A 26,702-nucleotide genomic window follows, 5' to 3' on the forward strand; every position below is an offset into this window, starting at 1 on the left:
CTGATTGCTTTGCCCGAAGTTAGGCGGAGCGGCTCCGGCTCGGCGCAAATTGAGCGATTGCTTCTGCCTGCAGCTCGCGCGGGCTGCGAAAGATGGCGGAGTGTTTCGGAGGCGACGGCAAGGTTTCTCGCCCCTCAGCGGGGTCGGGGCAAACTTGGTGCCTCAAGCGAGTGGGCACGAGCGAAGAGTGGCTGCTGCTGGAGGACGGCAGCGAGGTGAGAGCGCGGCGAGGGCCCTCCCTCGAGCTTAGGGCTGGAGGGACGGAGGGAGGGGCGGCGAGTGAGGGTGAGAGAGGATTGCGGGCGGAAGCATGCGCCCCCTGCCGCTCGTTCGTGGAACTGCAGCCCCTGAGCGCGCTCTTCTGGGAGGCTGCAAGCTTTCTGCGGCTGAGTGGTCCAGGCAGGTGAGGGGTGGGTAGATAACAGAGAGAGGAGCGGGAGAGGTCTTCGCTTTTTCATTTTGCCTCCAGCACCGTATCCCTCTCCACCCATCGAAGCGGTGTTTCTGCGCTTTCCCCGAGCCAAGCCGTCAAAGCACGTTGCCTTCTGCTCCCTTGAGGTTCACCACAACTCTAGCCCTGAGCAGAGCGAGACTGTGTGAAACCTTCCTAACTGGTCACCATTTAAAGCTGCGGTATATTTCAAAAAGAAATGATGCCGCCCTTCAGTTAAAACTCTAAGGGCGGCGTACAATACAATAATGAAAACCGTACCTTCAGTAAAAAAAAAGTAAACCACAAAAACAAAACAGAAGCAGAAGCAAATAAGACAAAAGTCATAATATTCAGAACGGAGAGAATAAATGCACAGACTGTGGTCCTCTCATATGTGTGTGTATATATTAACACAATAGTGGCTTTGAAACATAATTAGAAATGACTAGTTCTTAATGTGTTTCCTATATTGTATGTGGGTATCCAAGCACTGAAAAGGCTAAGCTATTGTAGCCGAGAACTGGGCTGACATAACTCTGGTGGCTGTTAGGTAATAATACATTTCTTTGGTGAGGAAGGCCCTGCAAGGTTCCGTGGAAAAATTGGATGCGGGCTTTAAACGCCTAGTTGTATAAGGGTGCAGTCCTATGCGTGTTTAGACAGAAAAGGGCCCTACAACTCCCAGCATTCCCCAGCCTGCATGGCTGGCTGGGGAACACTGGGAATTGTAGGACATTTTTTGATTTAGGATTACACCCTAAGTCACTCTGTGTGTCCATACAGCTGATACGGATGTATATGGTCTTTCAGGGTATCCTTTACACAAGTAAAGAATGCTTCTTCTATATATGTACCAAATATTGTTTCATTCCCATCTAGATTAAAACTTGATTTAGGAATTAAAGGCAAACCAACAGGACTATCCTAAGCATCTTTACTTTAAAGTAAGTGTGACTGAGTTAAGTGGGATTTAATCTATAGAATGTGCTTAAGATTGTAGCCTCAGAGGTTTCCATGCTAGCTCATCTTCATAAATAAAGATTTGACCTTCAGTTAAGTCACTTATACCTCTATAAGGCAACTCCACACAAGAATGCTTCTTTTGTGTGACTTAAATTTGTCCTTATGTTGAATTCTAGTGGTTGCTGATTATGGCAAAATAATCTACAATGGCCTTCCTTAACCTGGTGTCCTCTAGAGGTGTTGGACTGCAACTTCCATCATTCCCAGTAAGCATGAATGGCCATGCTGGCTGGGAATGATGGGAGCTGCAGTCCAACACGTCAAGAGGACACCAGGTTGAAGAAGGCTGATCTAAAGCCAGCCTGTACAACTCTTGACCCACCAAGTCAAATGCAGCCCACTAGCCATATATGGCAGCCCTCCAGTGGCCCAATAAGCCTCGTGGTTTTATTGTTAACTTGGGAATACAAAAGCAAGGGTGTTCTCAAGAACATGGTTGCATTTGGCTGAATGGGTCTCAAGTTGTGTTGGCCTGATCTAAAGTCCGGATCATACTTCTGGGAACAAATACGGTAGAGGGTTTTAATATGTTATTACTTTTATATCTTGCTTTTCCATAAGGATTTGAGCCTAAAGTGGTTCAAAATGTAGGAAAAAATAGACAACAAACGATAAGATCAGGTACCATAATGAAAAATATGAGAGCATTATTTTTCAAAGGATGCTACTACTACACACAGTTATTTTATTAGAAGAGTGTGAGGACCTTAGACGTCATGGCGTGGCTGGGGAAAGTTTGTGATCTGGAAACTGTTTTCTCTGCATCTATGAACAAGATGATCTTCGAAGCCACTTAGTGAGGTTGAGCTATGAGAAGTGCCAGGAGGCATGGAGAGATTCTCCCAAGAATCCCCGCACATGTACATAAAGACTGTTCTTCAGTCGTTAAGTTGTGTCCGACTCTTCGTGACCCCATAGACCATAGCACGCCAGGCCTTCCTGTCCTCCGCTCTCTCCTGGAGTGTGCTCAAGTTCATATTCATTGCATCGGTGATTCTATCTAGTCATCTCATCCTCTGCCATCCCCTTCTCCTTTTGCCTTCAATCTTTCCCAGCATCAGGGTCTTTTCCAGGGAGTTTTCACATTAGCTGGCTAAAATATTTGAGCTTCAGCTTCAGTATCTGTCCTTCCAATGAGCAGTCAGGGTTGATTTCCTTTAGGATGGACTGATTTGACCTCCTTGCAGTCCAGGGGACTCGTAAGAGTCTTCTCCAGCACCACAGTTCAAAAGCATCAATTCTTCGGCGCTCAGCCTTCCTTATAGTCCAGCTCTCACAGCCATACGTTACTACTGGGAAAACCATAGCTTTGATTATACAGACCTTTGTCAGCAAGGTGATGTCTCTGCTTCTTACTATGCTGTCTAGGTTTGCCATAGCTTTCCTCCCAAGGAGCAAGTGTCCTTTAATTTCATGGCTACAGTCACCGCCTGCAGTGATCTTGGAGCCCAAGAAAATAAAATCTGTCACTGCTTCCATTTCTTCCCCTTCTATATGCCAGGAAGTGATGGGGCCAGATGCCATGATCTTAGTTTTTTTAATGTTGAGTTTCAAACCAGCTTTTGCACTCTCCCCTTTTACCCTCAACAAGAAGCTCTTTAGATCCTCTTCGCTTTCTGCCATGAGGGTGGTATCGTCTGCGTATCTGAGGTTGTTGATAATTCTCCCGGCAATCTTAATTCCAACCTGTGATTCATCCACCCCAGCCTTTCTCATGATATACTCTGCATATAAGTTAAATAAGCAGGGCAACAGTATGCAGCCTTGTCATACTCCTTTCGCAATTTTGAACCACTCAGTTGTTCCATGTCTGGTTCTTACTGTTGCTTCTTGACCCTCGTACAGGTTACTCAGGAGACAGGTAAGGTGGTCTGGTACTCCCATCTCTTTAAAGAATTTGCCACACTTTGTTGCGATCCACACAATCAAAGGCTTTAGCGTAGTCAATGAAGCAGAAATAGACGTTTTTCTGGAATTCCCTTGCTTTCTCCATGATGCAGCGAATGTTGGCGATTTGATCTCTAGTTCCTCTGCCTCTTCGAAACCCTGCTTGTACTTCCGGTATTCTCAGTTCACATACTGCTGAAGCCTAGTTTGTAGGATTTTGCGCATCACCTTGCTGGCATGTGAAATGAGCGCAATTTTACAGTAGTTTGAACACTCTTTGGCATTGCCCTTCTTTGGAATTGGAATGTAAACTGACCTTTTCCAGTCTTGCGGCCACTGTTGAGTGTTCCACATTTGTTGGCATGTTGAGTGCAGCACTTTAACAGCATCATCTGTTAGGATCTTAAATAGCTCAGCTGGAATACTGTCATCTCCGCTAGCTTTGTTGTTAGTAATGCTTCCTAAGGCCCATTTGATATCCGGCTCAAGTTCAATGACTGCACTATCATGGCTATCAGGGACATTCAGATCTTTCCTGTATAGTTCTTCTGTGTATTCTTTCCACCTCTTCTTAATCTCATCTGCTTCTGTTAGGTCCCTGCCTTCTTTGTCCTTTATCATGCCCGTCTTTGCACAAAACGTTCCCTCAAGTTCTCCGATTTTCTTGAAAAGATCTCTAGTCTTTCCCATTCTGTTGTTTTCCTCGATTTCTTTGCATTGTTCGTTTAAGAAGGCCTTCTTGTCTCTCCTTGCTATTCTCTGGAACTCTGCATTCAGTTAGATATATCTTCCCCTTTCTCCCTTGCTTTTCGCTTCCCTTCTTTCCTCAGCTACTTGTAAAGCCTCATCAGACAGCCACTTGGCTTTCTTGCATTTCTTTTTCTTTGGGATGGATTTCGTGGCTGCCTCCTGAACAATGTTACGGACCTCCGTCCATAGTTCCTCAGGCACTCTGTCAGGTCTAATCCCTTAAATCTATTCGTCACCTCCACTGTATATTCATGAGGGATATGATTTAGGTCATACCTGAATGGTTTAGTGGTTTTCCCTACATTTTTCAATTTAAGCTGAAATTTTGCAAGAAGCTTCTCATGATCTGAGCCACAGTCAGCTCCAGGTCTTGTTTTTAGTGACTGTATAGAGCTTCTCCATCTTTGGCTGCAAAGGACATAATCAATCTGATTTCGATATTGACCATCTGGTGATGTCCATGTGTAGAGTTGCCTCTTGTGCTGTTGGAAGAGAGTGTTCGCTATGATCAGTGTGTTCTCTTGGCAGAACTCTATTAGCTTTTGTCCTGCTTCATTTTGTACACCAAGGCCATGCTTGCCTGTTATCCTGGTGATTTCTTGACTTCCTACTTTAGCATTCCAATCCCCTATGATGAAGAGGACATCTTTTTTTGGTGTTAGTTCTAGAAGGTGTTGTAGGTCTTCATAGAACCGATCAACCTCAGCTTCTTCGGCCTCAGTGGTTGGGGCATAGACTTGAATTACTGTGATGTTGAATGGTTTGCCTTGGATTCGTACTGAGATCATTCTATCATTTTTGAGATTGTACCCCAGTACTGCTTTTCTCACCCTTTTGTTGACTATGAGTGCTACTCCATTTCTTCTAAGGCATTCTTGCCCACAGTAGTAGATATGATGGTCACCTGAATTAAATTCGCCCATGCTTGTCCATTTTAGTTCGCTGATTCCCAAGATGTCGAAGTTCAATCTTGCTATCTCATGTTTGACCACCTCCAGCTTACCTTGATTCATTGATCTTACATTCCAGGGTTCCTAAACAATATTGTTCTTTACAGCATTGGACTTTCACCACCAGACACATCCACTGCTGAGTGTCCTTTTGGCTTTGGCCCAGCCGCTTCACTCTTTCTGGCGCTACTTGGAAATTCCCTCTGCTCTTCCCCAGTAGTATATTGGACACCTTCTGACCTGAGGGGCTCATCTTCCGGCGTCATCTCTTTTAGCCTTGTGATACGTTCCATGGGGTTTTCTTGGCAAGAATACTGGAGTGGGTTGCCATTTCCTTCTCCAGTGGACCACATTTTGTCAGAACTCTCTGCCATGACCTGTCCGTCTTGGGTGGCCCTGCATGGCATAGCTTATGGCTTCACTGAGTTACTAAACAGCTTCAAAGAGCCTTGACAGGCCTGCCCTTTCTTTAGATCCTATGAGCCCTTTGGAAGCTATGTGTCAACTACAGTTTTTGGGAAGTTTGGATGAGAGACCATTGGGATCATTTAATGGGACCTGAAAGCAGCTCATACAGAATATGTGGGCATCAAAGTCCAGACTGTTAAAGTCTCATGCTGATGTAATTTGATCTTTACAGAAGAATGAAGGAATGTCAAATTGCTTAATGCAAATCTGTAGCTGAATGAAATTGGATTTTGAAGAATGTATAATTGCAGTGGCTTAGTCTCATGTATTGGTAGCTTTGATTTGTTTCTATGCACATTAGACTATCTTGGATTTGTCTGTAATAGAACAGAGCAATCTTTCCAAGCAAGCAGGTGTGTATGTTTTCATTTGCAAAGAGCCAACACTAGCTTAGAGGGGTTTAAAAAATTATGTGTTGATTATCAAATCAAATAATTTTGGCACTTAAGTGAAACAGCGGAGTTGCTTGCATGGTGCTTTAAGGCATTTCCTTGAATTACAGTAAGAAATGAATGTAGAGTGTCCTTTCTGCAGCATTTAAATCCAGGCACTGTGTTGGTAAAGGAGGCTATTAACCCTTTGTTTGTTTGTTTAGGTAACGATAGGTCGAGGAGCTGGTGTCACTTACCAGCTGATGTCAAAATCTTGTCCGTTGATGATCTCTCGGAACCACTGTGTTTTCAAGCAAAATACTGATGGCCAGTGGACAGTGACAGATAACAAGGTAACGTTATTAGGAAGCGACCTACTTGAAAGTTACTGAATATGCAATTCAATTTGAAAAGTGATCTGGAAAGCTAGAGGACTAGGCTAACTATAGAAGCATAAGCTCATTTTGTATGCAGTTTATGTAAACCAAGTCTTGGTTGTGATAATATAAAACTGATTCAGCAACCTTTGTCTGTTCCTGAAAATTACCTCCAGAATATAGGGTAATTCTCTTTTATAGAGCACCTTGCATTTATAATCTAGAGAATTGATGAGAAGGATATAATGGGTAGTACCCAAAGGTTGTATGAGTGGAAGGTCCACACCTTGCTTGCACATGGCTTTTTCTGTCCTCCTTTCAACTTCAGCCTCCCATGACACAAAAGCATTCGAAGGGGGCAGCCCTGATCCTTCAAAAGGCTTTTTAGGGGCCATGGGGAGCAGTCTGCAGGAGGAAAGGAGAAACATCCGTTGCTCAAGAGGTCTTCTGCTCATGCAAGTCTTTGGATGATGATACTAATACTTTTGTAAAGCACTTTCAAATATTCAGATATCCATTACCTAGTTGTAATCTTTACAACAACTTGTAAGGTAAGTCAGAGTTATTACTTGTCATATTATAGATGAGGTGGACTGAGACTGAGAAAGAATGGATGTTGAGTTCATGGCAGAAGTGAAATTCTAACTTCCTGATACATAGCTCAGGGGACTTCCTGATGTATAGTTCAGTCTCTTAGACTCTATGCTTCGCTAGCTCTCAATACCACCTAACATTTGTATCTTGCCTTTCCTTCAAGGAGCTTTTGAGAATGATCCCCTTTTATCCACATAGCAGACTGGTGGGATTGGTTAGGATTGGGTATGGCTGACCAGGGATTTGAACTTGTGAGTCCTGGTTCCCAGCACAATGCTCTATCCATTCTGCCACACTGACTCTCTCATTTTGATTTGGAAGCTATTTTGTATTGCTGTATGAGCAGTCCATTTGAGCTTTCTCATAAAGTATGTTTTTTATTAATAAAAATATTGACTTGTTCTTTAGAGTTTGACTTAAAATGTGGAGATGCCAAAGATTTTGATCAGTTCAGCTGATGAAAGGTGACTTGTCACACTTGCAACATATGAACTTGTTCCTGAAGCAGGCTTCTTCTCTAGCATTAGATATGCTTGTTTAAAAAATGCCCCTTTCTTGAATCCAGATAGATCTAAATTAAGGTCTCAACTGGTGATCATCTCTATAAATCCTTTTCTGAACTGAGATTCTAGACCCGCACTTGAAATTTTAATGAATGGCATTGTAGAATATATTCACCAAGATTTTCGAGGTTCATTTAGATTTTATTAAAAATCTCAACCATTGATTCCTGAAATATGCGATGGAGCTGTGGAGTTTTCATCCTAAAAATAAAAGGGAGTAGGGGGTTTCCCCCCTGCAAGAGAGATTTGTGTTCATATTTGATGTTTAGATTGTTTTTTTTTTTACAGATGAACAACTTGTTTAGGAGGCTGTCTGAAAATTGTGGCAGTACCATATCTTTTCTTGTTCACAAATATAAAAGGAATACATCTCAAGTCACCAATTATAAAAATGATCCCTGAAACTTTGAAAAGAACACTGCATTAAAAATTGTTTTGACAGGATATAAAGGGAAGATGTATAGTGGAATTAAGAATTCTATTTTATATTCTAAACTCACTTGTTCCAGTGGGTGATATGGAGGTATTTTTTATCTGTGGGCCTTTCATCATGTTATAGGTTGCCCAGGCAAGGTGATACATCTGCATCTAGAATACTTGTTCTCCATACTTCCTTTAGGTTTATAACCTGTACAATGGCCAATTTTTTTTAAAGAGTAGTTTTCCAGCCGTTACATTACATCAGTAAGTAGCCAGAGTTGCTGCTTTCCTGCCGTCTGCCACTGTTAGTGACTCTCTGTTGGCTCATGGCACAGTCCATAATGGAAATAATTTGACTGACAGCCAATCAGCTGAAGTGAGTTATGGAGAAGTGGTGGTATAACAAGGCTCCAGCAGCAACCCACCAGCCACAACCTGCTCCCTATCTGTGTTTCTGCTTTCCATCAAGTGTTTCTTCAGCCCAGGTAGGTAAGGTTGTTGCTGAATCCTTGTTGAGTAGGGGTTTGGAGTGACAGGGCTGTTTGCTGGTTTAGTGGCTCTTTGCCCAGCAAACCAGATATCATAAACAGGCTTTCTCAAGCACTGGAATAACTTTGAAACTTTCCTCCAGAAGCTTTGATAGAAAATCAGTCAATCAATTGGGGCCTAATCTTTCAGTTTTAATTTTGTAATGGTTACCAAATAAACATAGGTAACTTCAAAATAGTCTCTGTGACAGTTTTCTCTTTGGGTACTGTTTCATGGAACTAAGGGTGCAGTCATGGCTGGGAGGTGGGTGAAGAGTGCTGTAAAGGAGCTGCCATAGTGCTGCTATGTAGTTTGTCAGTCTGTTATTTGACCCATGTGAGTGGCATGTTATGGGAATATGCTACTACTTGCATGTTTTGGACTGTAATCAGGATGCTGTTCAGTGGTACATTATATGATTTAAAAAAAAATTGTCATATTCTCAGACATTGTCTAATTTTGTTTTCTGGATAAATCACTTGATCAGTGTATAAAGGCTGCTTTGCACAGGTTTTTCTCCTGTTGGAGTAGGCAACACTGCTCTTAAAGCAGAGAATAAGCAGTTATGCTCATGTCTTAGCAAGCATAATGCACCTGCTCAAGTGCTGGATCACTGCCCTTTTAGGTTGGATGATTATTTAAAGAGTGTCAATTTTTCTTTCTTTGGGTTTTTTTTTTTTTGCCTGATATTTTTGCAGAAAAGCAAACACTTCTTATAGCTCTCCTTTAAAAAAAATGTCTGTTTAAATCTTCCCCAGAGTCTAAATGGTGTCTGGCTGAATTGTGAACGCATTGATCCATCAAGGGCCTATCTCTTACAAGAAGGTGACTTTATCCAATTAGGAGTGCCTTTAAAGCACAGAGAAACAGCCGAGTATGAATATACACTAATAAAGGAAGAATGGAAGAAAGTTAGTCCATTTTTAGCACTGAAAAATGACCAGCTGAGTGAGAAAACAAAGGACATGAGGGTTAAGCGTAAAATTAGTTTCGAGGAATCAGAGGCATCTGGAGCAGAAGGGCCTTCCAATTCCAGGTCCAAAAGAGACAGAGAATCTTCTGATAATGACTCTTTGGGGAAATGTGAGGGAGGCAGGACAGAACTGTCCAAACAACCAACAGAAAACATGGATATAGTGCTACTTCCTCCAAAACCAAGCAAGAAGGAGAAGAAGAAAAATCACTGCAGCATTGCTCACCCTGAGCAGCATGGCTTATTACTCATCTCTAAGGAGCAAAAAGCCCCAAATTTGGCACAGTCTTGGAATGGTTTGGAACAAATAATGAAAACTCTGGCAGATATGACAAAGCTAAAAGCCATGATGCAGGAGAAACAGACAGCAGTCTTGAATGTGAGACAAAAAAACAAGAAGTGTGCTCCAAAAGAGATCCAGCTTTTGGAGCAAGAGTTGCAAGACTTGCGGGACCAGTTATGCACTGAGCAGGAGCATCAGCAGCAGCGAGTGGAACAGCTGGAGAAAACCTTCTATGAAGAACTGGAGGTAGGTACAGTTGTGTTAAAAACAGCACCAACCATATACCATTTGAAAAATTGCAAGCTTTGAAGATGGGCCTAAACCAGAATGATTGGATGGGGGAAAGATCAGCCTTTTATAGCATTGGCAAAGTCTCTCAAACCACCACAACTTCATTTCCAGCTCTGAGGTTTCTTACTGTGCAATCCTATGCCGGTCTACTCATAAGTAAGTCCCATTGAACTCAGTGGGGGCATACTCCCAGGTAAGTATTGGATTGCAGCCTTTGGGTTTCATCTAGTATGGCTATTGGGTAATTTTTCAACAACATTGCCAACTTGTTTGAAACTGTAATTTAGCTTTCTTTTAAAAATCTCAGCTTAGTACCCAACATACTCCCTGCATAAATCCCAATCATAATGGGATTTAACTTCTGCACTTATGATAGGGTTGGCCAGGAGAGAAGCATTGCTCTCAGCAGCCAATTTACTCCCTGTTCTAATGTTTTTGTAGCCCTTGTGTGGCAGTGATGCCTGCCAAGCACATTCATTAGTGAGGCACATGATAGGTATTTTTGCAGACCATGTATCTGTTATGGAACTAGGCAAGATAGGACAAGCAGCCACAGTGAAGGTGTTGCTTCCATGATACTTGATGTGACCATAATATGGCTGCATTTAGTAGCTTCTGAGTCTCATCTTAAGTGTGTGATTGGAGTGCACCAGGAGGTTAGTATTGAAGTGCAAGTAACTATCCATTTCTGCTGTAAAGAAATGAAACACAAATATAAAGGAGAGCAGATTCTTTTTCACAGATTGTGATTCGTAGGTCTTCCTGAGTGTCACCGTTTTCCACTACTAATTGGGTAGCTGAGACATACAATGATTCAGGAAGGCCTTAGGCTGTAAGTGGGCCTGTTAGGTTGGGTGCTGTTTTTAGTCTGTAGTTGTTATGCTTTTATTGTATTTTAATGTATTGTTTTATTGTGTTAACCAAATTTAATGGTCTATGTGAGCCACCTTGAGTGCCATTTTTTTGGTAGAAAGGCAGGGTACAAATCAAATAAATAGGAGTGAAAGGCTATTTAAGGCAGCAGGTTTAATACAAGTGAACTGTTATCTGGTGAGTGTAGCAATTACTCTCTCATTAACATTAGCAACAAATTATTTCACTTCCTTACTAGTTGAACAGCCATTTCACTGGAGATTACAACACTGTTGTTCACTTTGCTTTTGCCTGCAAACTACTTCTAGATCTTTTATCAATAATTCAGCACCAAGCTCCCGCTGCTGATGTAGTAGCACTGAGTATCTGGCAGTAAAGAACCAGTGGAAATGCACCATGTAATTATCTTTGTCCCTGTTTGATTTCTAATGGCCCTGGTTTCAGTAATGAGGAGGAGGAAGAACAGAATGGATGGCAGAACAGAGCTCCCTCTTCTACAGAGTATTGCGAAAGAAAGCCAAATGTTTTTCGCACCAAAGCACTGTTGCATGCTAGAGCATGGCAGAAACAGTTAAGTGTTTCATATAAAATATAAAAATGAATTTAGCAGCTTGTGTAAGAAGAAGGCAGCAAGAAATGAGAAAATGAATTTAGGGCCCAGTCTTATGGGGATAGGTGAGTTCACCTCTGAACTCGGAGGTGACCGCCTATCTAATGGAGGGCAGGAGAAGCATGGAGGGGATCGTCTCCACACTTCTCCTGCCCTGCATTCACGGCTAGTTAGCCGATTTTGGCTGTCCAGCTGCGGGAAGTTGGAGTGGGGGTGGCAGTGGCCGGACGACACATACGATGTGTTGTACTGGCATTTCCGCCCTCCCTGCCCCAGCCCGCCCCTGGGAATGCCCCTTTCTACTGCTCTTCCGAGCATGGAGCATGGGGCCGTTCCACACTGCCTACAAGGCAGTGGGGGGAAGGTCGGTTCTCAGGGAATTGACCTTGGATTCCCGGAAACTGACGTATCCTATGGCCGTCTAGCCGCTGACTAGCGGCCATAGGATTGCTCCCTTAAAAACAAATTAAGAGATGTTCTTTGCTCATTTTTTAAGATAAACCAGGGGATTATAGGTGGAGCTTGTAGGGGGGGTATGTTTTTAAAATGTTTTTATTAGGGTTTTAAAGAATATTTTTCAAGAACAAAAAAAAGTAAAACAGCATAATAAAAACAATTGCAAAAATTTAATTGCAGAAAAAACCACATGTAATAACACCAACTGCATCAACAGTAGGCAACCTGGTGCTCTCCAGAAACTTTGGATTACAACTTCCATCAGCCCCAACCAGCATAGCCGATGGCCAGGGATTGTGAAAGTTGTCATCCAAAACATCTGGAGGGCGCTGGGTTGCCTACTGTCGAATTATATAATCCACTTAATGACTTGGTTCACACATAGGGGCAAATTGTGCATAAGCAGAAGTGGGCGAGCACGCTGCCTCCTGCACGCTCTGCATTTCTGCTTTTAACCAACAGCCTACGATCAGCTAGGTTGTAGGTTGTTAATGTGATGTGCAAACCTGGAGCGTTGTGTTATTTAGGGGGTAAACAACCCAGCAGCTAACCCATGGTTTGTTTTTGGGTTAACTGCTGGGTTGCTTAGCCCCCAAACAACCAAGCAGTCTGGGTGCATGTGTCACCCTCACAACCTATGACCTGGCTGATCATAGGTTGTTGATTAAAGCGGAAGTGAGGAGCATGTGGGAGGCAGCTATTCACTCACTCCCATTAGTGGATGGCAAATTGTGGGTTAATTAACCTATGATTTGTCTTTATGTGTGAACTGGCCCAATAAAAAGAAAAACAACATTATTTTCTGTTATACTGTTATCCCAGCTCTTTGTAGATTTCACAGTGTCATAAACTCATCCTCCATACCTGTAATACCTAATTTCCCTTTGATATATTGTAACACTGGATTCCAACTCATTACAGTCATATTATATTTTTGTGAATTTCTTAGTAAAGTGGTCAGCTTTACCAAGTCCAGTTGTTCCCAGATTTTTCTTTAAAATTTATTTTATTTGGCTTTGATTACTTTCCATCTTTTCACACACATATAATTCTAGCTATATATATTTATATATAAGAATATATAAAAATTGATTCTGTTCATCAAAGGAGAACACAGTCTCGATGGGACCTAAGATCATATTGAATTGAAAAATCTCTTTAATTACCTTCACCACCATTCTCCACTATTTACTCACCTTGCAGCAGTAAAAGCATTCCTCAATCATCACTGCTGCAGTTTCTCCATCTTCTGGTATAATACTCAGTTTCTGCTAGGAGTGGCGTTACTTGCTCTGTCTTGGCTCGCTCAACAGCTCAGTTTCTCTCAAAGGAAATAATATATCTCTGCTGAAACCACTCCCTAGGGTGCTCCCTACTTGTCTGAATGGTGAGATCCAAGGGTAACAGTATATGGTTTTTGGATGAGAGAGCACTAGAGACTTATGGTGTCCTTTTGTAATATTTGTTTTATTTATAAATATACCATCGGAACATATTGGAAGCACATTACTCACTCCTACAGCAGTCATCAAATCTATTAATCCTGCATCAGATTCCCAGTGGGTCCCTTCATCCCAAGGCACTTTATCTTCAGCCTCCTCAAAGCTTGCGCTCACTCGCTCGCTTTCTCTCTCTCTCTCTCTCTCTGCTCCCAAATTTAAATAGCAAACTGGCTCCAAACTATTTGTGTGTCTCTTTCTCCTTGAAAACTCTGGGTGTCACATTTTGATGGTTTGGGCCACCAAGAAATATTAGGAGTTTTTTTGTCAAATCCAGTGACTCCTTAGGTAAAACCATAGCGAACAGACCCATTCATAATATAGTAAATGCAGAATAATAGTTTTAGAACCCAAACTATTATTTGAGCTTCTAAATTATCAGGCAAACCAAGGTTTGTAACTGCATGTCTGTGTTCATTTCCCATCAAGTCAGGAATCTTGTCTCAAAGTATACTAGCTTTTTGGAGGCAAAGCAACGGCTGTAACTATGGGTTAAACTTCTGTGACCATGGTTTGGTATGACATCTGCTTTGAGCCAGAATGTGGCATTTCAAATCAGTTATCCTGATCTATTCTTCCGGCATAGTTTTTCCATTGCCCTGATTTCCTGCCACATCCCTAGACCTTTGTCAACAGTGTGGGGTGGAGGTGCTTGCTTTTAAGGAGGCACAGTTGAGCTGGGCAGCTTCTCAGGTTGTGACTTGCACACTCACTCCACTAGTCTCCTTCTGCTCCTTCTACCTTCCTTTCAGTTATGGGCACATGAGCTGCTGTAGCCAGTAACAGAAGGGAAGACAGCAAAGCAAGAGTACACTCTGTGTACGTGTGCATACGCATACATATTATTTGCAGTCCAGTGTTGTGCATCTTTATTAAAAGAAAGCTCCAGTATATTCAGTGGAGCCTGCTCCCAAATATGTGTACATGGAATTATAGTCTTAGGTGTTCTTGGACTGTAGCAGAGAGACCAACAATTTTTAGTATTCCAGCTCTAGGCAATCTTTGTCTCATCACAGGGTTCTCTTCAACTCTTTTGCAATAAGGTGTCCTCTTATGTTGTCAGCAGCACTCAAAGGATCTCCCCCCCCCCCCATATAACACCACAGGGTCATTTGCTTTCTGACAAGCAGGGGATTAAGGAGAGTATGTGTAGAAGAGAGTTTGGAAAGAAAAAGGAATATAGGTGATCAGATGGCAGGCCAATGAGAATGTGTAGCTGAGGGAAAATCTCTCCTGTGCTGAGACAGTTCTGTTGTGCAGTTTGAGTGTGTTCACAAGAAATGGGGGTGGGGGGCTCTGGGTCAGGTAGCTCAAAGAGGTGGGCTGTCGCATATTGGTTGGAATGTATTAGCTTAATCTTTGGCTACAGGCCAGGGTTTTTAAGTTCTTAAGTTGATGCAACTATTATTTTGAGGAGGCCTTTTAAAGTGTATTCTGTAATTGTCACTTGCATGCTTTAATTTAAAAGTCAAAAAGGTTTTGCTGGTTAATTCAGTTTGTTAATGTCTGAAAAGACTACACATAAAAACCTAGCAAGTGGAACGTAACTGCCCATACCACAATGAAGAGAAGCTTCCTTGTGTCTATAACAGCCGCAAAGTCTGGTGTCTTTGGTTGGAGATAATCTTTTTCTTCCAGGAAGGTCAAAGTCACACTTATGGTGGCACCTCCTCTTGTCAGGCGGGAACATAGAAATCACTGCCCTGGTGGTTTTCCTTGTTCTCTCTTGTCTGTAGTTTGGAGATGAAAATGAAAGGACAAGCATAGCAGAGAGAACAGCGAAGATGTTCCAATCATTAAATGATGAGGCATTTTCATGTTAGAAGCATAATGTATGTGCCTTTGATTAGGCAAAAGTTCAAGATTAATTGAAGATTACCTTTTTACAGTTTTACACAGCTTCAGTCATCCTTTGCTGTATTTTCTAATTGTGCATGAGATAAAAGAAAATTTGACTTCTAGCAGATTTTTTCATTAACTTCTGCTGTCCTGCATATTCTTAGTTCTTTATTTCTTTTCTATTCTTGATTACCATCCTCTTATTTGTTCAGGGAGCAAAAGAGGAACAAGGAGAAGAGAAATTGAAGGAACAGCTGGCCCAGGTCCTGGTGCAGGTAACTTAGTACGGTTCTAGGTTATTCCCAATGTGTTTGTGATTCAAAGATGTTAAAATATTAACTCCACTGGCAAATTGCAAGGATGCTTAGTCCTGCATCTTTATATCTTGATGTAAGGCAGGCTATAGCAGTGTTTGCCTCTGATAAAATGCAGGCAGCCAAAGTAACAGGTCCTTACTGTGAGATGGTTGGCAAAGACAGAAATATTGATGTCGCAAAGAATCAAGAATAGATAGCATCAAAACCACTAGCAGTCTGTAGTAAGGTCTTGTTTAATTTGCCCTTTTAGTTGACTTGCTCTCATTGCTCTTCCTTCCACTGCTACTGAACATTCTCTTTCCTCTTGGCACATGTTTAAAATACGTTTGCTGAGCTACTGTGCTTCTTGCTCTCCATTAAAATCATTTAGGAGAGTTAGTTCATAACACATTTACTCTGGTCTTCAACCAACACGGCCCCTAGAGCACCTTAGCATAAGAACAATAACAGCTAGTTAAAACAGTAAAAAATGTGGTCTTTAAATAGCCTATTTAAAGCGATGGTGATGATTACGATGACCATTTGCTTTGCTGGCTTCTGCTTCCTCTCCTGCTCACAAGGCAGTTGGTTCTAATGGCCTCTGTGAGGGGAGGGGAGGTCCAGTTGCAGCTGGTGAAGCATCAGCAGGAGGAGATCGTGATGGGGTCTTTTCACCTCACTGGCGTCTGTTCTCCTGAATATGTGATTGTGTATGCAAAGTTAATGTTTCAGCATAATTAGGTGATGGCAGTATGTTCCATGTTCAAAGAGGGACCTCTTTCCAGGTGCCACAGTCATGGGAATTGCTGCTGGCTAATAACTCAGTTGAAGTGGCCCTTAGTCTGGCAATTACGGAAAGGTATATTTGACAAATTTAATTATGTCAACTGATTTCTAAGTCTGTGGCAAGGGCCACACTTTAAAAAATATCAGACATAGGATCTTGTTTTACCTTTATGCAAAAGAGTTAAATTCTGCAAGCTATACAAATTATATAAATTAAGCAAATATTTGCCTGTTTTACGTAATTCGGCTTCTGTTGGTTGTGGAGAGAGGCAAAGAGCTATGTAGATTACTGAAATTCACATCTCATAACTTGTAATCGTGCTGAGATTTCCCCAGGCAATTGTTTTGAAGTATCTTTACTGACTTAAGGGCTAGAAGTATACTTTTAGTTCATTAGTAGAGCATATACTTGGCATGCAGGGGGCCCCAGGCTCAGTCTCTGGCATCTCCAGTTACAAACATCTCAGGTGGCAGGGCTGGAAAAAGACCCCTGCCAGAGGTCCTGGAGAGCTACCGCCAGCTGAAATTAACTGGGTTAGATGGACCAGTGTTCTAACTTGATATAAGGCAGCTTCATATGTATCGGGGCTGGCACTACCATTAGGCAGAGTGAAGCACTAGTCTCAGGTGGGAGATGAGGGATGTGGAGGAGGCAGCAGCTTCCTGGCCATTCCTTTCTGTTGGAGAACAGCACTGCGCGATCCCTGCAGCCTCCCTGCCCCCATAAGCTATTCTGTTGCCCTCAGGCGAGGTGGAGGATACTGTCACCATCACTAGCGAAGTAAGATGCAGCTGACAGTCCAGATGGATTCTGTAGGTAGAATTGTCCTTCACTTCAGGCAGCAAAATGTCTTGGACTGGCCCTGATATGTATGATGGCTCACAATTCAGACTGGTCAGTAAAGCACTGGACCAGCCCGCTGAGACCTCGGCCCAGAAAACATTTCAATGTGCTCTTAGATGTACTCTTGAGGGCATCTAGATGTTATCTGGGTCGGGAGCATGATCAGGGGCTTAGAGAGCTTATGCTCCCTTGCATCATCAACTACCCTATCCCCCACCCCCCGGTCCACTGGCATGCCCCCAGAATACTCTGTTTCCAACCTCATAGAGTCTCTCTGGTGGCTGGGAGGAGCAAAAAAGAGGGCTCTGATTTTTTTTTTTTAAACTCCTCTGAAGCTGTAGCCTTGGAGGGTTTTTTCTGGACCATCCTATGGCTCCTGGAATACTGTAGGAACCATAGCATTGCTCTCCAACATGTATTTCTAAGTAAATATGCTTAGGATTGTGCTGTACATTTCTATTTCTTCTCTGTAAAGAATTATATGGGCAAGAGTCAGAAGTCACTCCTTGGGTTAAGAAAAAATAGCTGAACACTGGATCTAGTAATTGCCTTTTGCTATGGTTCTGGCCAAATGAAGACAAGAAAAAGTTTTGATCTTTGATGTTAAATTATGAATTTAGTTAATTACATTAAACTTTACCATTCTTATTTTCTAAATGTTGATAGAAGTATAGTAATTTTCAGTAATGATGTCATTTTTCTAACTAAAGAATGTTATATTTTCTCATTATAATACTACTATTTTGATTAAATGTAATCAGTGAATATGACAAGCTTCTACTTTTAATGTACATTCTAATACGGTTAGTGGCTGCCTTATGTTTTAATAAAGTTATTACATTCTGCCTATACATTTTTCCAATCAAAAATAAGTTTTTGTACCTTTTATGGAGCACATTTATTAGAGGAATTAATTGGGTTGCATTTATGCAGTGAATTGACAATTTTGGGGAGATGTGAAGCAGAATATGGCACGTCCAATTGTGTTGTTAATGAGAATTTCTTTTTGACTTTTAATTTCTCAGCATCGTGCTCTGATGGAAGAACTGAGCCGTAGTAAGAAGGATTTTGAAGAAATCATTAAAGCCAAGGATAAAGAGTTGAAAGAGACCAAGGTAGGATCAGAAGTAAGATACACCACAGTGAAAGAAGTTGATGGTTCAGACCTTGCCGCAAAGCCCCTTTTAAGTAGTTTATATTTAGCATCTTAAGAAAGTCACTGTTGTTTCCAGGGGCAGAAGGCAAAAGCCATCACACTTTCCTTTTACTTCTAATCTGAGGTGAACTGGAGGGTGGAGCAAAGTTTTAGCAGTATGGAGCTTCATATTTGCAGATACTGAGTGAATGAGTGATACTATGTTTTTCACTGTATGAAATACGTTTCCCATGTGCAATACGCTCCTGGTTCTTAACAGTTGTTTACCATGTGCGTTTTCTTTTTGGCTACAGGAGGAGAAGGAGAAGGCAAGAGCACAAAAAGAGGAGGCTTTGAGCCAGATGAATGATGTATTGGAGAATGAGCTGCAGTGTACAATTTGCTCTGAACACTTTATTGAGGTAAAAATAGCAACATGGTTTTGTTTAAGCCATGTTTAATAATAAATCTGTTAATCTTTGAGGTGCCACAAGACTCTTCATTGTTTTTGCTGTAATAGAGTAACGTAGCTACCCTCTGGAAATGGTTTTGTTTGAAAGAGGGGAAAATGCAACACGTAGTATTAATAGCGCAGATGTTTGTTTCCCTCTTTCTTCGTACTAAATCCATTTTAAATTTTGACCACATTTTATTCATGGGATTTCGATAGGTTAGATCTAGAGATCACATGAGTGAAATTCTGTGCGTGGAACTTCCTGCTCACAGAAGGGTGGTGTGTGTGTGTGTGTGTGTGTGTGTGTGTGTAATATTTAATGATTTCCTCCTGCTCCCCCCAGGAAACTGCTCCGGAGGTTTGGTGAACCCTCTGGAACAGCATGGAAAGTGGTGCAGGGAGATGTGGGAATCAGTGAAAATTACCTCCCTTTCCATGGGCTGGATCGTCAGCCCTTCCATTCATGAGAGGGTTATAGGATGCCGTGCCCATCTGTAGCTATGTACAGAACATATTTGCTATATGAATATGGGCTGCTGTTTGGGAACAAGTGTATGAATTGCAAATCTCTCTTACACACAAGAGTTTTCATTTGAAGTATTTGAACATGACACGTTGGGACTACTGCCTGAGAACTGCAATATAAAATAGCATTTTTGAATTCTTACTGAAGAATGGGGCTTAGAGATTACCTGCCATTTCTGTGACTGAGTGGTGGATAGGCCCATTGCGCACTTAGGCAGTTGCCTGAAGGGTAGATGGGTGGCAGGGCCACTGTGCCATAATAAAGCTGGGAGAGCCAGGCCTGCTCCAGTCCAGTTAAACCATGAGTAGAGAGCTACTCAGTCTGTGTCAGTGTAGTTAAGGCATGTACGCATATTAGGTGTGTGCAATTGCTTAACTTCTGAAGACTTTTTTGACCAGGCCTTTAGAAGAAGCATGCAAAGAACAGTGTAGTTTTAAGTGCAGGGTTAGCAAGAGATAGTGCTCAGTTCTTGCTTTCACATCTGTCTGCCCAGTCCCCATCTTTTTCCGCTTCTGTCATTTTCCTTAGTGTCAGGTCACGCTCTCTTCCTCTAAAAGAAAGAAAGAAAGAGAGAAAAACATGAAGCCAGCCAGGCCACTGCACACTTTACAGCAGTAGAGCACAGAGCTCTTCTACTCCTTTCTGAAAGTCGTGGGAGAGTGAGCGAGAGAGCAGAGCAGGGCTGTGTTTGTTTGAATTTTTGTATTGGTTTGAAACTACAAGAGAAACAAAATGGAACTACTAGGGTATATCACATCATCTTTTCTAAAAAGAGAAAAAAAGAAAAAAGTCAAATGAAAAGTCACTACAGGCACAGATGCAAAGACTGAGAACATAGGCTATGAGGATGTTAGTCAGAAACAGAAGCCAGTTAAGATTTTCATTTGAGGTTCCCTTTTAGATACCTCCACCTTCTAAGGTTAGGGGTATCTAAAGGGGGTGCCTATCTTCTAAGGTTAGGTGGGTGGCACTGGAGAGGGGGCCTTTTCAGTGGTAGCACCCAAATTATGGATAGGTCTGCTTAAGCCAGTGTGCTTGGAACCTGTATTACTATATTCTAGGTGCTAGATGGTCTGCCCTGTTTTCCTGAGCTTCTAATGACTTGGCCTTCCTAAGAGCCAGTTTAAAAAAACCCAAAGCCATCACCAGTTTTTATTATTTTTATGTTTTTTCCTATTGGGAGCTGTCTTGAAACTTCTGTAAGGCAAGATATAAATCCTAATGTATTGTAAATGTTCACAACATAAGAAATTAAAAACACCCATCCTACTAAATAGGAGAAGTAACCTTTCAAAATAGCCATACAAAACCTTAAGTATTTAACCATTCTCTTGTATCGCATTAATCCTTTCTGAATATAAACTTACTTAATTGCAAGTGGAGAAATAGAGTCCTCACCTTCTGTGATGAATGAGAGAGCATTCAGATGTTAGACCTCCCTTCATTCTTGCCTTACAGGCTGTCACTCTAAACTGTGCACACAGCTTCTGCTCCTACTGCATCAATGAATGGATGAAGCGCAAGTTGGAATGCCCAATATGTAGAGGGACGATATTATCGAAGACACGGTCGCTAGTTCTGGACAACTGTATTGATAGGATGGTAGAAAACCTGGATGCTGAGACGAGGCATCGGCGCCTGTCCCTTATCCAAGAGCGAAAAGGTGAGAGGTGGGTCCTCCATTCTTAGGGATTTGGGCTTTCATTGTCACCTGCTTACCATAGTTACAGCTTAAAATGTATCGATAGCAAAGTAAAGTTAGGCTTCTATGAGTAGTATCCAATAGGGGCCCCAGCCCAGGTCTGCACGCGGCTGTAATATAGCACTTCCAGGGGCAAGTGCTGATGCAGACGAAAACACTGGGTTTTGGAAGGGGCAGATTGTGCCCCTTGATTATTTCTATTCATGAGTGTTGTTTGTTTTGTTTTTATTAGCATTTCTGGTACAGTGTCAGAGATTGTTTTGGGCTCAGAATTTCAACGCCACCTGTACAACAAGTTTGTTGTATTGTAAAATGTTTATATCAAGACTGGCAGTTTTTCTACAAATCGTATAAAGAAGTGCAAGGTGGATTGGCCAGAGGCTAGGGCGTTATGATGACTGAAAAACAATATAAGCCCTTTTGTTTTCTGCTCAGGTGGCACCAAGGTCACAGAAAGTGAAATAGGACAGGGGTGGGTGATGGATGTTGAGCATACAGTGGCAGAGGCATCTAGCATTTTCCAAGCAAGTGCCCAAAGCTACACCCTCCCTGGTCCCACAGATTTCACCAAACCCCTTTTAACATTCTTGCTCCTGGGAGAGAGAACTAGCAAAGAACACTGAACACTGGTTCAGTCCTGCTTCACCATCCCTATCCAAAGGAACTGGGATTGCAGAGTCATAGTAAAGCCATTCACTGTGATTAGAAGTTAGAGCTTCCAGTTACAAAACTACCTGCTCTCCCCCCACTCCCCATCCTGGTGTTTTCCTTATATGGAGAGCTTGGGGAGAAATGTATTAATATTTGGAGAGACACGGTCAGTGTGTTTTTGTCCCTCTGAATCTGAATCTTTGGGAGCGTTTAGATTGGGATAGATGTCCACTTTGATGGAGCCCTGCTTCGATTTGGCCATCCTCAGAATCTGTCCAAATCAGCTTGATTCAGTTTGGGATTCGGCTGAATCCGAAGCACACTCATACAGAAGATTTTTTTGAGGATGAGTGACTTAAAATGCTAAATCGCTTTTATGTATTAAGGTGCTTAAAAAAAATCAGCCTAAATGATGCAATAGCTAATCATTATTGGTGTGTGTTTTAATTGCAGGGAAGCAGGTTGTTCCGGAGACCCCAGCATCAGACAGTGAGAGCAGTAGCCTCACTTCTTCCTCGGACAGTGAAAGTAGTAGTGTTACCTCGACATTAGACAGTGAGACCAGTAGCCTTACATCCGTGCACTCCATCATGTCAATAAGCAGCTTTGAAAGTGATGACTATGAAGGGGACTCTGATATCCACCACATAATCTGAAGCATCTGCACTGCACCATTGCAGCCATCTGGAGTTGGCTGGTGGTGCTTTCTGGGACAGAGGATTGGACTCTTGGGACAATGAAGATACGGAAGTTTAAACTGTAGAGTAAAAGGGCTTGGCAGGGTCCTGTTCTTTTCTTAAATGGATGTATGATATCCTCATCTCCAAAGCATATGACTGAAAATTGTAGGACTCAAACCCATTTTTTCACACTAGAGCCATGGTGACTAAACATCTGTTTTGTTCTTGCTATAAACATTCTGGGAGATAATGCACTACTTAGCTTGAATAACCACTTCCCTCTTAATAGGTATAACAATGCCAGCTCATCAGCTAAATAACTACTTAAGTGTATCCTGGTGTGACATAATGCTTGTAGTTTAAACATGACTTGTGGATTCAGAAGAAGAATAAGGATGTTGTATGTACAGCTGTTACAACTTAAAAAAGGGTGTGGAGATAATTGTTAAGGTTAAATTTACCCTACCCTAAGCCCCAAACAGTTCTGTACTCTTTTCCCAGAAAAGCATCTAAAGATGCAGTCCTATGCATGTTTAGACAGAAAAAAAAAGTCCTGAGGAATACTGGGAGTTGTAGAACTTTTTTCTGTCTAAACATGCATAGGATTGCTCCCTTAATCAGTTTCCCTCAAGTCTTGTTGCCAAAATGGAACCAAAATAGTAAAAAATTGTCAAAACTGTAGCAGGGATCGGGCGGAAGCGACTCTGTCCTGTTGTCAAGCAGCTAGAGTGGCAAAGTGGCAGAATGAAGAACCTGCATCTCTGAACAAACAGAAGGTGACAATTACATATTTATCAGTGTTCACAGAGCGTTGCTGGTATAACACTATGTTTGCAGCAACCCAGGTTCCATTTCAGGGGACTGTAGCTTCAAACTAGCAAGCAATTGACTATGCCTTTTCTCATTTTGGTTGGTATGACTTAATGTTGTACTTATTTTTATTTATTTAAAAGGTACATGTTATATAAAAGGAAGAAAAACCATTCATGTCTGTTCATGCATTTTCATAAGCTAATATCTATCTCTCATGTTTCTAAGGAAATTAATGGGTAGATACCCCACAGCTCTTGAGTCTAGCTACCTTTCCTTTGGCTTTGATGCTAATGATTAATTTCAAACTCAAAGAACTGGATATTTTAATGTCACTTAATATTCTTTCTTGCAAGTAGTTGTAAGCCACCTCAGTAGTTGACTGTTGTCAATAAATTATTGCAGCAGGTTCATAAATTCCAGGTTTTTGTTCAGGCAACTCAGCCCTGAAAGTATTGGTAGTATAGTTGCCCGCAACTGATAAATAAGATGAAGAGGCACATATAGCATCTTGGATCGTAGCATTATGTCCTGTGTTAAGTTTTGTTATAAATTACATAATATAATGGTTTTTTTTTTTAAATTCTACAGTGACAAAGTGTCTACCTACCAAGAAATACATGCTCATAAAGAGTGGATTCTCAAACATCTAGTACCCCCAACCTACCCAGCCCATGTACACTGACTTGCTAGTTGGGCCTCCTTACATATTAGAGTGCACCTAGTTCTACTTGAACCCAGCTATTTGGCAACTGTAAAAGTCAATATTCTGATCTGCTATCCCTGTTATTGTTCCCTAGATTGATATAACTTCTGCAAAGAAAAGCCATATTCATATTGTTATGTGACAAATGGAGGTGTCTCTTTCATAGTGTGTACATTGTGAAATAGACATGCATATATTTGTCACAAGTAGCAGTGTACATCTTGGTTTTGTATACGGAATTGATATTTCTGGTGAAAATTGTAGTGGGTGACGCAGCCCTATGAATCAAAGAGGGGTCAAGCATCTGCTCTGGGAAGCACTGTACAAGCCATTCAGTGATTTCTTGGTAGAAGTAGCTCCTAGTCCTATTAAAAAATACCACTCTTATCAACTGGCTCTTGCTGTGGTCTTAACATGGTCAGGCCTATCCTTAAGTGCTTTCCTGGTGCAACAATTATTTAAAATTATGGGCTTTCACTGAGAGGGTATGGAAGACTGGACTTCCCATATCTGAGGTTTGCTTATAGTGCATGCATTTGTTTTGGAGTGCTTGTGGGTGTTAGCCAACCATGCACCAAACTGGATATTTCTGTAGAGAAGATGAATGCACCTCTCCAGAGTACAAAGATTAGAGAGACTTCATCTGTCAGATGTTTGTTAATGTTGTACATCTCTATATTTTTTGTCTTCTATTTTGTCAAATATATACTATCTTTTTCTAATTTGTGGCTCTTCTAGTTTCCCCCTTTTTGCTAGAGAAAACTTTGTGTTGATCTTGGGGTAGTTGCCTTTCTCAGTCAGCTGGCAGGAGAGTAGGCAGTAAAGAGTTACCTGCTTTGACAGAAGGCAGAGCATCAGACTCGAGAAGAACACTCCTAGTTTTTTGTCTCTGCCTTTGACCAGAGAGCAGGGTATCTACTGTTCCTCAGCATCCTTGACAATGAAGCCAATATTTTTATTTTGGTTTTCCTCAGATATTCTGCCTGACTATTATGTTCCTAGGCAGCCAGGAGAGGAAACTCTTTTTAGTGCAGACCCAGAACATAAGAGCCCTGCTGGGTCTGACCAAAGCATCCTGTTACCCTCAGTGGCCAACCAGATGCACTCCCTAGTGATGCTGCATTCCCTGACGGCATTCAGCTCAGGAAAGGTACAACACTATTCCTCCATTATGTGCAGCAACAAATCCTTTGCAAGGAAGGAAATCCACACGCGGCAGGTTCTATGTCCATCCCATGTGCTATTTCCAATCCAGACGTGGACATCTTAGAGGTGGAGTCCACCTCCGTCCTTAGACAGGAATGTTCTTGCTAATAACTGGATGTGATTAAATGGCGACAAAGAAGGGGATGGACTTGGAAACCAAGTCCTATGGGGAAAGGTTGAAGGAGTTGGCTATGTTTAGCCTGGGCAAGAGACTATTAAGAGGCAATCTGATTTCCAAATTCAAATGTTTGAAGGGCTGTCAAGGTGATGGAGCAAATTTGTTTTCTGTTGCTCCAGAGTGTAGGACCTGAACTAATGAGCTCAAATTACAAGAAAGAGTTTTTTGACTAAACGTTAGGAAGAATGGCTTGTTTGACATCAGAATGAAGTGCCTTGGAAGATGATGGACCATTAGAGGTTTTTAAGCCGAACTGGGACGGTCAACTATCAGGAATGATGTAGCAGTGGATTTCCTGCATCGACGGGGTTGTGGTCTCTTCCAACCCTCTGATTCTGTGACCCTGCATCCCCTATCCCACCTTTTCCCCTCTATCATTGAGGAGAAGTTGCTCCACTTAAAATTCCTCAAATGGAACAACAAGATTGTCACTGGAGATGTTCAGCAAAAGACAGGAGGGACTTCTCTGAATAGGAAATTAGAACCTCGCTTCGCTAAGACTTGCAATTGTGGCCTAGTTGCTATGGTATGAGAATGCAGAATCATTCCGAAGCCACCACTGTTGACTCTCCCCTAGGATCTTTTTAGGGCTACCACTAGTTTAGCTAACCGTGTGACTTCCCCGCCACTCCCATTTTCAGTTGATCCATCCCTGGGCAATCTCCCAGGATGCCAGGTCACAGCATGGGAGAGAGATTGAAAAGTCCTAGTTAATAATAAAGGGCTACTTTGCATTACGTATCTCATTCACAGAAGGTGCGTAGCATTTTTTATTTCTGAAACACTTAGCTTTTTGGTTTTTTTTGTCGAACAATAAATGAAACAAAAAAGATGAATCATTTGCTGCTTAAAAGATCTAAAATTGACCAACTTAGGAGAAAGTATAGGGGGAGAAAAGGAAAGGATGGAAATAAGAGGGAAATACGGAGCAATGGGTTCTGAACGAAAAACTAGAACAGTATGTAGACAGTAAGCCTGCCACAGAACTAGTATCCCTGGTAGTATCCCTTTTGAATTACTATGGCCTATTGTACATGGGCCTGCCCTTGAAGGCTATTCCGAAACTGTAGTAAGTACAGAATATGGCAGCTTAACTTGCTGCCTATTGCCTTAAAAGGCTTGCGACTAGACTGCCTTAAGGACTGCCACTTTCCACGCTAGTCTGCCTGGCTACCAAGATCCTTGAAGGCCCTTCTTTGCGTCCTCCCAGTGTCAGAATTTGGGGACATGTGACAGGGGGTACATATGGACAATTGTAGTGGGGGAAGAAGCCATCATGGCTGCTCCCCCTGCCCCTGTTCATGCTGTATGCATGACTACCATTTGAATTATTCCCCGTGCTGCAGCACGGGTTGGCATGTCATCTGAACCGGGGGGGGGGCCGGGGGGCTTCGTACTCACCCTACAACCTGTACTGCATGTTGTGGGTTGCAGGGTGAGTACGATGCTTCCCCTGCCATGCCGCATGCTGGGTTTGGATGACATGCCAACCCTACTGCAGCGCAGGGATAATGCAAATAGTGGCGGCATGCACAGGGGG

The 26,702-nt window shown here is 42.1% G+C and overlaps 1 protein-coding gene across 10 annotated transcripts; it reads left to right on the plus strand.

Moving 5' to 3' along the window:
• The first annotated feature begins 69 nt into the window (after positions 1–69).
• Positions 70–25,971, plus strand: RNF8 (ring finger protein 8). 10 transcript variants are annotated; one of them, XR_014786869.1, is made up of 11 exons: positions 70–215; positions 1,313–1,377; positions 6,107–6,235; positions 7,705–8,321; positions 9,123–9,866; positions 15,401–15,463; positions 18,140–18,229; positions 18,564–18,671; positions 20,688–20,892; positions 22,036–22,634; positions 22,866–23,228. XR_014786869.1 is itself a non-coding variant. In XM_084828500.1 (9 exons), exons 3-9 carry the CDS (start codon positions 6,146–6,148, stop codon positions 22,236–22,238), a joined length of 1,503 nt encoding a protein of 500 aa, XP_084684626.1. In that variant the 5' UTR covers positions 70–215; positions 1,313–1,377; positions 6,107–6,145; the 3' UTR covers positions 22,239–24,498. The 10 variants fall into 10 exon arrangements, 5 of the variants coding, with proteins under 5 accessions (XP_084684626.1, XP_084684627.1, XP_084684625.1 ...); XR_014786868.1 differs by lacking the exon at positions 1,313–1,377 and having other exon boundaries at positions 22,036–22,782; positions 22,866–25,971; XR_014786871.1 differs by lacking the exon at positions 7,705–8,321 and having other exon boundaries at positions 22,036–22,782; positions 22,866–24,498.
• Positions 25,972–26,702: the final 731 nt, after the last annotated feature.

This window comes from Heloderma suspectum, chromosome 1 (genome assembly GCF_057233095.1).
Source record: "Heloderma suspectum isolate Gila_16-S chromosome 1, 16-S_ref, whole genome shotgun sequence".
In the NCBI taxonomy this organism is placed as follows: domain Eukaryota; kingdom Metazoa; phylum Chordata; class Lepidosauria; order Squamata; family Helodermatidae; genus Heloderma; species Heloderma suspectum.